General features: G+C 30.0%; 1 protein-coding gene across 1 annotated transcript; it reads left to right on the top strand.

Moving 5' to 3' along the window:
• Window positions 1-671: 671 nt before the first annotated feature.
• Window positions 672-11,790, top strand: Smp_037610 (hypothetical protein; the record flags this gene model as incomplete). Its single annotated transcript, XM_018795421.1, has 4 exons — window positions 672-674; window positions 1,610-2,648; window positions 4,916-5,319; window positions 11,761-11,790. The coding sequence occupies 4 exons, from the start codon at window positions 672-674 to the stop codon at window positions 11,788-11,790; spliced, it is 1,476 nt and encodes a 491-aa protein (XP_018649735.1).
• Between the last annotated feature and the right edge of the window lie 1,462 nt (window positions 11,791-13,252).

Raw genomic sequence — 13,252 nt, 5'->3', positions numbered from 1 at the left:
ATCCTTCCGACTGCCTTATTCATGCTATTTTGTTAAATTGTTACACTCTAGTCAACTCTATAACTGGGCAAGTACATACACACAGATGCAATCCAAAAAAGACAAATATACACAAGTTATCATCGGATTTATCCTAGTTGAATTGATAAATATTAGTGTGTAAACAGAGATAAATAAATAACTTGTTTATTTTTTTGGGAGAAAACAAAGTAAATATTTGTTTAATAATGTTATAACTAGTGTAACTAGGCATAGTGATCAAACATATATATATATATACGTATTCGCCAAAATAATAAATTGATTGATTAAGTGTTTTGTTTATTTTTTTGTTCTAATCAAAAAAGGTCGAAAATGAACTACAAAATTATAAATAAATGAATATTTCTTGTTTATTAATATGTTTAAATGTACAGATAATAATAATAATAATATTAATACGGGAGAATTTCGTCGGAAAAAAACGTGAAAATAATCCATCTTATTGTTCAGATGTTAAATCAAAAGCTATTAGGAATTACCGATTATATATATATATGCTTTATAGATAAATCAATTCAAATCCGGATGTGGCAGTTTGGAGATTCGTATACAACAACACTAGTAATAGTATAAATAAAGATTGAGGTCGTTGGGTTAAAGCAAATTTCTAGTAGCATTGGGACGTAGTAATGGTATGTTGTATGAATATTGCTTTGTACAAATAAGCTTATTTACATGGGGAATAAGTCATGTGTGTGTATGTTAACGGCACCAGTCGATAGGGAATAATCCTTTTTTGAGTTAGTTTAAAGTAAATATGTTATTGAAATGAAGCACGGTAAATGGTAGGCATGTTTGTGTCTTACAGAAGTTTAAACTTATGTTTGAAACAGTTTTGTACTAATGTTTCATCCTAATCTGTAAAAGTACTTCGTATTCTCTACTGAAAAGTATTTGTAGAGATCGAACGGATAACTTTCTAGTATCACTACTAGTGTAGTGCCTTTTTAGGCTATCGGGTTAGCATTCACTCATTCAGTCAATCAGTGAGAAACGATCGACTTAGAGTGTGACAGAAATGTACTTCAGTTCAAGTGACTGTATCACTTCAACACCACGCAATGAAATTAAAAAGGTGTATCTACTCCACTGTGATTGACATTACCATTCCCTAATTCACATTTCCAATCCTAGTTAATACGTATTATTGTTTCATTTTCAACACAGTTGGACTTCGATAGTCGAGTTTTTTACTAGAGCTGTCAAAATTCACCTGGGATCTAATCATTAGTGAACATATCGTTATATTAGTTTATCACATGACCCGATCGGTTAGATCTACTAATAAACTTGTTATGTACACCGAAGGATGCCGACTCAATAGTCTGAAATTTAACGACTTATCATGTCAGCCGAAGATTTTGAGTTCGATCTCGGGTTAAGTTATGAATGTGTATTAATGAAGAGCTATATACCTGAACGAAACAGTTGTTAACTGCTAATTGGTTTTAATGTGTTTTTTTCCAAATGATTTTTATCTATAATCTCAAGCGGTAAAATTTACCATTTTCTATTTTAGCTGTGTATATATTAGTAATTCATTTGTTTCTTCTATATTTTTTTCTAGAATATAATCATTGAAAGTATTGAACCATTTATTAAAGACAATGTAGAGCAGCAAACTACATCAAATTTGTCTATTCAAAATCCTTCTAGTAAATTATCCACATTGAATTGTGACTTACAGAATTCTCCAATTACTTCAACAATAAATCATTTTTCTCCAACAATAACATTATCTCATAATGATAGTAAAGCATTAAATTATTCCAATCTAATGAATGTTGTACAAAGTCAATCATTTATTCCAATCAAAAGTTTTTACAATAGTATGGAACAAATGTATGAAAGTAAACAACAACACCAATCACCATCATCTCAACATTCACACTCTCATCACCAACAAGATCATCAGAAATTATCACAAATCATCGATTTTGTACCACTTGTAAATTCAAAACATTATGATGCAAATTTATTAGATTTCAATCAGACTAATAATTATAATCATAATCCATTTGGTAATGATACAATTCCAACAGGCTTGAACTTACCATCATCATTACAACAAACACCAGTGAATTACACAACAGGGATTAGTTTAACAGGTCGATGGATGTTTTCACATAATCGTTCAGTTATACAATGTTTTATTTGTCGTCAGTCTATAATGAATACCGGTGGAAACGATGATGGGATTGGTAGTGGCAATAGTGAAATCGAGAATCTTGTCAAACATTTAACAATTGCACATATGCTACCATTACCAATTGTTATGAATTATGTAATAACATACATGACTGAAAAATTGACTGAATATAATCCGCTTGATATAAGAATTAATAAAGTTAATAATGATAATAATAATTCTACTATTGAGTCTATAACAGCATCACATACTACTGTAACTACCAATGATACTACTGTTACTACTAAAAATAGTCAAAATGCACAAAAGTTTGTAAATACATTGAACATTGATCCATCATGGAATACTGTTCATAGTAGTGAGAATACTTTACCTTTTAATATACCGAATGTCTTGTACAAAGATTGTAGATTAAATCAATGTGAAGCTGAGAATTTGGAAAATTTCTCTTTAAAAGGTAAAAATATGTGTGTTTATTTATTTATCTTTCCATTTTTCTGTCTGTAATACTTGTGACTACGGTCAACATTGAGGTAAATAATTGCATCAGTAGTTCGGTAGAATGGAGTTTTGTGATGATTCGGTTAATTTGTAGGTTATATATGTGAAAACCAGAGAGCACAACACATCTGTTTCTTTCTTGGACGGAACTTCTTAGCAATATTTACCCATAACCCTACGAGGGACCAAACCCTGTACATATTTAGCTATTACTCGTTAAGGTTCACTAATCTGTCTAAATTGATAGGTACATTCGATTAGTCTCTGTTGGTATACTGGCTCCACAAACAAGTCCATTAAATTATTTAACCCCCGATATGTGTTTCACCTTATTCAATGATTACTACCTGAACATAATATCCAAACACTAATCACTGAGCTCAATCAGCTTAAAAAAATAACTTACAGATTGATGCGTATACATAATTTAATTATAAAATAAGTCAGAGTTTGAACGCTTAGAACTAAATAATATCTGAGCCGGCACCCAATGGTGTCAATGTCTAGCCTTAATCTACCCATGATTTAGCTCAACCCTTCATGCAACGGCCGTTTAGTGCTTCCAGGTTTTCAGTGGTGGTCTAGCTTAGATTAACTCATGAATTCAGCTGTTAAAATTACTACCATCTCCACAAATCCTCATTCTGATAAATCCATTTTTTGTTCATAAAACCCATCATTGTTAGTTCTTTCATTGTTGATTCAGTTGTTTTCTTCCTTACGTGTATACCTTATATACGTATATACATTTGTGTGTGCTTATCCTCGTATAACCTTTTATGTAATAATATAGGAAGGGGCCATGAAAAATAGCTAATCAGAATGCGAATAATGCAAATATGAAAAATAGAATCGAAATTAAATCCCACTCATATTGTGGTCTGTTATAAGACAACTCGGTTAACCCTCATGTAGTATTACGCTGCTGAATATAACCATTGTAAGCTAGTGTGTACGTGCTTCTGTGAATGGAAATCGGGAAGTAAATGAGAGAGTGAACAAGATAATGTACCAGATAACAAGGTAGACAAATAGGAAGGGAAGAATGAATCAAAAATGATAAATCAGTTTTATTGACTATTGTCAGAAACTAGGTTCACACTATTTGTTTATCTTCAATACAACAATACTACTATTACTATTACTACTACTAATAATAATAACAATGATAATAATAATAATTATACACATGTTTGTTCCGTTTCGAACGAAGTTGAATGATCTATTCCCTATATTTTCATATTCTTTCATGTGTGTTATACTTAAAAACAGATTATATACGTATAATGGATAAAATGATCCATTCTATGTATGTCTACATGTTTCCGAAAAATGTTAACTGAAATATTTAATTGTTTATACAGTTACTGTGAGATTTCCAATTCACAAAATGCAAACATTATGCAAAATCTCTCTCTCTCTATATATATATATATAACAATCAATTTTACTTTAAAAAAAGGTAATTTTAACCTGATCCCACGCTTGTTATGTATACAAAAGTGTATATACGTGTGCTTACATGTTTATCTATGACGTGCATGCATAATGGCTCCAAGAAATAAGAAACAACATGCTGTTTGGAATATCTAAAGAAGAAATCCACAATTAATAACTTTAGAAGTGATAATATTTCTTAATATATAAATTCACTATGACGATATATATATATATATATATATATAACACGAAGTTTGTTTAAAACAGTTAATTATAATTGGAGCAGTAGAAGGCTTTTGGAAAATAGGGAGTGTATGGAAAGATAGATAAAGTATAGGTGAGTGGGAGACAATTGGATTTCATAAAATGATATACTGTCAATTGATATTATGTCAAAACACTAACTTGGGGATGGAGCGTCATAGACAACATTTCTAAACATAGTAAATAGAAGTTGTTTGTAGTTCAAAAACACGGACCAATTTTGGTTCAATAACCGTTCACAATCAAGAGACACTAGACAAATATGTCGCCCTAAGATATAAAACTTCTGAACAGTGCACATCCATGATCCTATCGGGGATAGAACTAAGGATCTTCAGACCTCGAGTAGAACACAACATTTGAACTTTGGAATTGATACAAGATCATTTACATTTCTAGTTTTAGTCGGTTCACGATGTTGAGCGATCACCCTCTATTGATGACATTTATCTCATTTATACGGTTCGACTGATTACTTAATAGTGGTTGTAAGAATACCCTTGTTTTCCTGTTTTTCAGTTCCATCACCACCGCCACAATCACAACCTCCTCCATTGACAGCAATTAAACAACCAACATCGAGCATTGGATATGATCTTCATGATCATGTTAACAATAATTATTGGATATGTCCACATTGTAACATACAGTTTGATAATTTCCAACAATTCCATTTACATTTTACACAAAATCATAATTCATTACTGTCAGATATGAATTTATTCAATTTCATTGAAGGCAATTCGTTCAGTAATAATAATAATAATAACAGTTCAACTACAAATTCATTATTATCATCACAAATGTTATTGTCAGCAATTCAACCGAAATCGATTAACACAGCAATAATCAGTCGTTCAATGGTCACTGGAAATAATAATAATAGTACCGAGGATATATCCCTAATGCCTGTAATTAATGAGGTATTGAATGATTGTAATGATTGGTTAAGAAATTATAATCAAACTCATAAAAATACAAATGAATTCAATCTATTAACTAATACATCTATGGTTCAAACAAATTTCGCGGCATTGGCAGCAGCCACGGTAGCTGCATATGGAAATTTACCTGGATCAAAAAAACATGAACAATTACATAAGACATCAACAATCAATGAGTTTGATTCGAATCACTTCAGTATATCGACTTCAACAATTGAAATGATGAATACTATTAGTTCACCTAGTGAAATATTAAACAGTACTTCTACGATTACTAAATCTACCCCTTGTAATCTTAGTACTACTGATAGTATCAACAGTAGCATTTGCAGTAGCAGTATTGGTATGATTGTGAGAAACAATCGAAATCAAATGAATATGACCGAACAGAAAAGAAAATTTAATGAATCCCTATATGCACGAAAACCATGTTTGTCCGAAGTGAAACGCACAAAATTTGAAGAGAATGAAAACAGTAATATTGAAGGAATGGGATTGACTAGTCAAAAACAAGGTAGGTTATTGATTGTTTTCTTCATTCCTTATGATTATTATCGATTCTTCACTACTGTTGTAAAATCAGATTTTGGCTATCAGTGAATTCAAGGATGCACGCTTGCTTCCATGTGAGACTCGTCAGCTGGATATACCTGTCATATTGTAGTGTTTCTTTTCACACTGAAACCCGGACCCTATACCTGGTTCTCTAAGATGCACATATATCAAAAGAGAGTGATTAAATTTAGTCTGTAATATCAACAACGAGAAGATACAAACCCCTGCAAAAAAAATTCATACCTGTTGCATAAGTTAGTGACTATCTGAGCTCAATACCTCAGACTGACAGAAATATAGTTTGAGTTTAAGTGTGAAAATCAACATTGTAACATCTTAGGAATGTTCAGTCAACAAGTTCAAAATAGAATGAAATATTTGTATTATATTCCACTATTATTCACAATCTATGTACTCTGTAACATTTGAGTTAAAATTTAATATAATCAATTGCTATCTCATTTAATAATAATTGATAGTTTATTCTGTGTTATACTACATATTCACTACATACGTACCTCACATGTAACAAAAATTAAAGAATGTAACGTCAAAAGATAAATATGATTAGCCTTTATTAATTTTATTTTTCACTTATTCACTATTTTTATACCATAATTACTTAAAATATTTTTTATTTTAAAAAAGAAATAAAATATGAAAACTTAATTCAACACAATATACATTTATCATATTTTGTGTGTGTGTGTGACAATTTATCATGTTAATAATAAGTTTTATGATTACCTCCCAGCAGGTTAGTATTATAACAATTATTACTATGGTGTCCTTATATATATGTATAATAAAAATGTTTATGCATTAATGTGGTTACTTTTGTAATATTTGGCGTCAATTCTATGTGTTTGCACACACACACACACGTACACATACATGATCATACTTATGATTATCATAAATATCGGAAATTGTAAATGATCTCATCAATTTGATACCCATTCTGGTTTTAGTTATTCATTCACACAGTAGGTGTACAGTTTATTTTTCTTCTCGTTATATCAATTCATTAATAAAATGACAATCAGAAAGATATAATGAGAGTGTGTGTGTGTGTAAAAGAGCCGATGGGTGAGTGAGACACTATAAAACATCATATATATGTACATCACAGTAAACAAAGTAATTTATTGATTTAACATAATTAAACAATAACTGATAGACAAGTCATGATAGTATTTATCCGGATGATAATGTGGAATTATTAGTGTTTGCAACATTTAGGTTTCATAAATTCACAGCATTCAATGTAATAATTAAAATTCTTCAACGTATTATATAAAAACTGAAATGTAATAACATATAAACGTTTAAAAAAAAGTATTCTCTTGATAAGTTATAATGATTTTATATTATCAATTTTTCACAGTTGATTGTTGAAGTAATGTTTCTAGGTATTTGTAGAGAGGATGGATGATAATGAGAAAAAAACAGTAATGGTAATGCTGGAAGTTTTTACAAAACAGCTTACATCAATTGATGTCGCCATTAAATATCAACGTAAATGATAATGATAATATACCCACCTATATTAACCAGCTTTGAAATGGATTTATTAACTTTTTATTAAGGAACTTATGGAATCGTCTGTATTACAAGTAAACTAATTATTCATCGATGACATGTGGAGACAGTTATTTCACTGAATTTTAATCTATTGGCCTCAAGTTATTATACTTATTCTCGATATATAAAATTAAGTTTAATCCAATGTAGGAAATTTAGTGGAAAGTCATAGACCAATGGACGAAATTCTACGAAGTGATGCCTAGTTTTAGCTACCGGTACGTGATAAACATTTTACCAATCAGTCGTAAGTATTATCAAGTTTAATCAGTGTACCAAACTTGATTGACCTCTAAAATGAACATGGAGAATTTTTAATTCCCTTAAACCGATCAAAAAACGGATTATGTGAGTGAATGATATGTAATACTAAACGAAGGCATTTACAAAGTATATATTGCTTTACATGATAGATGAATTTCTACCTATATTCAATAAATTATTTGATCTTTATTGTGATGTACAGTATCTGAGAGTTGATACTGATACATATTCTTTCAACACACGAGCCCTGCTATTCGACAGAAAAGATCGAATCGGAGGGAGTTTATAGAAGTAAATTGAATCATATGTATGTGTACTCAATCCTAAGTTCGAAAAAAACCCGTAATAAATGTACTCATCCATATGACTAGATATCATTCTTTCAAGGGAACTTTTGTATGATTGTAATCAGTTTTTAGAGAGGCCTCACATATCGACGGTTACTGAGAATTGTATATCTATGACCTATTCGAGGATAGAACACAGGATGTTCAAGTCTAACAGCGAGAGTTCAACCAGTGGTACAGATTTTTGACTTTGTGATATTACTGAGAAGATCATAATGTATCACTAGTGATGAAATGTATCACTTCACAGGTCATGATTTCTTGACACGATTTCAATAATTAACTTCGAAATCGACTTACATTTATAGTTTAGAAAGAATTTTTCCTAGAGATTATTTTAATCTATTAAGTCTCATTCAAGTACGAAATAGTTGTATAGTGCTTGTTTTTTTTCTTCCTCATAGACATCAATCATCATGAAATCTAAATTCATCTAATATCCTATTGATAATTGTCTTCAATTATTAAGCAAACATTTGAACAATACAACTGTTTCTGATTGAATATTTCCTTTTTTTTCAGTATTTTCAGTAAATATGGAATAACTCTTATATGAGTTTAATACATCTTCATTTTTTACATATATTATTTATTAAACTTGTAGAATGAACTATTACTGACGACCACCCATTAGATAATTCATTATGAATTGTTCACTAAGAAAAGATTTATTCATAGTTATTACAAGATAATAATAATAATAATCTTTATTATGAACATCTAAAAAAGACAATAAACAAACATTAGAACTGTTGAATAAATGGAACTGTTCAATATTCACTAATGAATTGTTTATTTATTTGTTTAACTATTATTGAAACTTTTTAGTAGATTTAAAATAAATATCAACATGTGACATTGTCATTAGATAAATAGAAAGAACAAATTAGTATTACTATTGTTGTTGCATTGTTTTCCATGATCGGTAGTGCAAATACCATAAATGGTTACATTTAAAGCTAGTGTGTTATATATCGTTTATAAATCACTATAAATCTTTTATTTTATGTATGTATCAGAATATATCAGTCTGTAATTGTGTTTATGTGTGGGATTTGAATTGCCTCGTTCTCTCCCAGCTGTCCCCGAAGATGGATATACACAAACTGGAGTGTATTTCTCTCTCTCTCCCTCCCTATATATATATATATATATAATATTTACGATAGTCATGTACACCATTTGGTCAGTTACTAGGCATGTTTTATCGTTAAATTAAACACAGTAATACTAACACCAATAATACTATTGACACTAATACTGTGTTGTGTGCTACTGATGTCGACAGATATAAATCGTATTATCCCCAACCGAAAGTGAAATGCTTAGAGGCAGGAGGTTGAGAAAATTAAAAAGAAGAGAACGAGAACAGAGAGTAATTGGTATGGAAACGAAGGGACAAAAGAGTCTGAGACAGTTGATGGATCACAATTGATTGATCACTGGGTGGTGATCAATATCATGCGTGTCAAGTCCTTCTTAGTGCTGATCGAATGCTATCGATCAAGTTGCAATGTGGCCATCAGTCTAGGTGGCTCGACACTGCTTGCACTATACATATTGAGGATTCATTGAAAAACTCATTTTCTTAAAAGATTATGTGCTATTTAACAAAAATATCAAACAGATATCTTAAACTTGTATTTTAAAACCAACCAAATAATATTTTCCTGTAAATTATTCACAGTATGTTAGTTTTTGTAGGCTAATCAATTTTTTATATACATATGAAAGATGCAGAGAGAAAGGGACTAGGGAATGCACATCTATGGGTTCACCAGGAATCCAACTCAATACCTAGAGTTATCATGGTAAGTTCATTACCTTTCAACAGTTGAGTCAAAAATCTACGGTCCATATTCATAATCGTAGTCAATTTGTACAATGTAAACCCTTAAGAAGTTCCATTACTACGATGAAACAGTTATCCAGAGATCTTTGGTTTTATAATTGACCTCAAAATAAAATCAGCTCATGTTGAAAACTCATTTATATACAGTAATCTAAACTGACAATCGATCTGTCAAAGTGTATATTTGTACATTTATTGTATTCACCAGTTACTATCGAACTGATAGAAATGTAGTATATATGATACCGATATTTTATATATTGTCCACAATATATACACATACCTTCAGCTTACTATTTATCACCTACCTAACATTGATATATTTTTTATTTTTAAGTAATTATGCTAATAATAACGGTAGTCTTAAAATAATCAAGTCGTTTTTTTTGTTGACAAACAATAGTACAAGTACTTGTGATTCGAACTAATTTCATATTGATTATTAGTTCATTTGCAGATATTTTTCTTTTCGTAAATGAATATAAAAGTTACCAGATAACATTATTCCACTGATGCTGAATTAATGTCATAAGTGATATATAAATATATATATTACATGTTTTGTCCTATTTTGTGACTTGTCAGATGAATGTACTTGCTGTATCCCAGTATTCACACGAAGATTCAAACTCAGAGCCTTTCACTTTCAACGCCCATACATTATCCAATCAGCTATTGAGTCTAAATCACTATTAATTTGTTCAATTAGTATAATGTTTGCGTTATTATTAAAAAGAGTTTACACTCTCATTTGTGTCCTTAAAGGCTACAACTGAGCAATCTCTACTAGTATGTGAACATCCTTAGCCGATTGGCTCGAGAAAACCATTTTATCACGTTTGTTGGTTAGATAATTTATAATTAATGATGAGATTTAAGATAGGTGTCTTTTTTTCAATTTTGTGATCTATCACCTAGATCCATCTACTCTAGTCAAATGTTGTTATTCGTTCACGCTTAAACTCTGATATTGTTGTTTTAATTAACAGATTTACAATTTAGTCTGCTAATGTACTGTTTTAATTTTCAGAGTATTCACTATCATCTTAATGATATTTCGAATTCTCAGATTAAGAGAAAACAACATATAAGTTGATTAGAGAGTAGAACAATTTACGGATCTGTTTTGAATTATTCAGTTATAATTAATGATTTAAAACCATTTTTCTGTAATTTGTTGTGGAGATTATTTAAGAAGAGGATATTTTTTTATTTGATGATAATGATCGCATTGAGCTGATAATCCTTTAGGTGATGATGATCATATTGTAACTTACTTAGGAAAGAGAAAACCCTAAATTACATTCTTAATGTATCCTAGAAAAACTTGGAAGGTTTAATGAATTAGTTGAAGTTGGTTTTGTAGAGATCAGTCTAATTTGTAGATTGTATTGATCAGTTGAAATCGATTTGCGACGAAAAAGACCTGCAAATTAATCCAATCTGCACAGAAACCTTACAACTATACTATAACAGTCGGTTGAATAGTGATTTACTTCATGTCACTCCCGAAGTTCTAGTGAGATGTTGTGCTTTGTGATACTTAAATATGTTAGGAGTGAAACAGTTGGCACTGATGGTATTAGATGATAGTCGCTCCATATCTCAAAGTTGAATAAATTTGACATTAGTTCATCTGGAGTAGACCTATCGGTCCTAATTACCATGGGTTCACCAAAAGACCTGAACATACTGGATTCAAGCAGCGATGGGGTTGCAGGTGCACACGACCAAGCACATGATGATTTCTTTTGAATACAGAGATAAAATATGTTCTTAGTGCTAGCTAGTTTTTGATGTTTGTCTATCCCAATTTAGTCTGTGATGGAAAACTATGACACTCAGTAATCTCTACTACCAGCCTCATTACATAAAAATTACACATATACTCACTGAGTCTCACTTGTTCTCCGGTCAGTGTTTACCTATTTTCACATGTTAAGATAAAAAAACTGTTTATATGTAAACAAATATAGATAAGGGGATTACATGAGTAACCGGTATCAAGATGTTCTTTTTATCAGTCTTAGTGATTTGCTTTGTAAACTTATTTTTAAAAAAACACTAATCACTATGATATAACAAAACATTTTGTAACTAAGGTTACACTGTTTTTTATATGGTATACATTTTTGAGAATTAATTTGAAGAATCATTCTAAACTGATACATTCAGATTGCATGTAATGGATTTATTATCTGAAATTCCTCATTTTTTTGGAGATAAATATAGTTGTAAATGAACATCATATCACAGATGATCATGATTTTATATGATAAATAAGCAAGTGTTAATGATATAGATTTTATTATATCATCATTCTATTTCTTTTCAACTGATTAGCTATCTGATTGCTTTGTGCTTTCACTGACTTACTGTCGTGTTCATTTAGATAGATGCATATGTATGCACATACACAAAAAACTATTCAATTATCAGAACAGGGTGGTCAAGAGATAATTACTTTTACAAAAGGAACTTTTACAATGTATTTAGTAGTATAGTTGAAATTTTGTTTTTTTGTTGTTGATAAACTTCGCATATAGATAAAATTTATCCTCCCTATTTCACTATATATTTGCTTGCGAGTATATATCTGTTTATATATGTATGTGTGCTTTATGTGTGTATTGGCAACAAATTAAGTCCCAGTTATAAATATATATTAGATTCTAAATTGTCATTTAAACAATGATGTAAACGATAAATAACTGCTTACTTATACTCATAAATAAATATAGATTTTTACCTAAGTAACTGTGTCTAAATAATTTTACACTCTCTGCTAAACAATTTCACCATTAACAATAACAATTATAATAATCATAAGAAGCGGAACACATGAATTAGTGATTATTTTTATACATATAAATTGTCAATATTACTAATGAACAGTGGTAGTAATGATTATAATGAAATATCTCACATTATTTATTACTGTTTTTGACGCCATTATTTTGGAAAGTTAAAAAAAATTAGATGGGACTATAAAGAATATCCACCAGAACGCATTGAAAGTGTACATTAGTGTATCTGTGAGGCAACTAATGAACTAGTAAAGTGTGGTACTTAATTCTAATTAGACTGTGTCATTTTTCAGTTATTTAGCATATGAAAAAAATGTGTATGTTGCTCAGTAACAATAATACTCACAGTAATAAGTAAATCTATGAAAAGTAATGTACAGCAACAAGGTAACTTTGTCAGCATTCATCTATTTATCCATTTATTTTTTTGGTTTATAGGATTTATTTTGTTACATTTCCCCATTATAAGTAATTTATTAGTAATTTATTTAGGATAATTAAAG

Source organism: Schistosoma mansoni, chromosome 2, assembly GCF_000237925.1.
Source record: "Schistosoma mansoni strain Puerto Rico chromosome 2, complete genome".
Lineage (NCBI taxonomy): Eukaryota > Metazoa > Platyhelminthes > Trematoda > Strigeidida > Schistosomatidae > Schistosoma > Schistosoma mansoni.
This window is presented reverse-complemented; position numbering and strand designations above follow the sequence as displayed.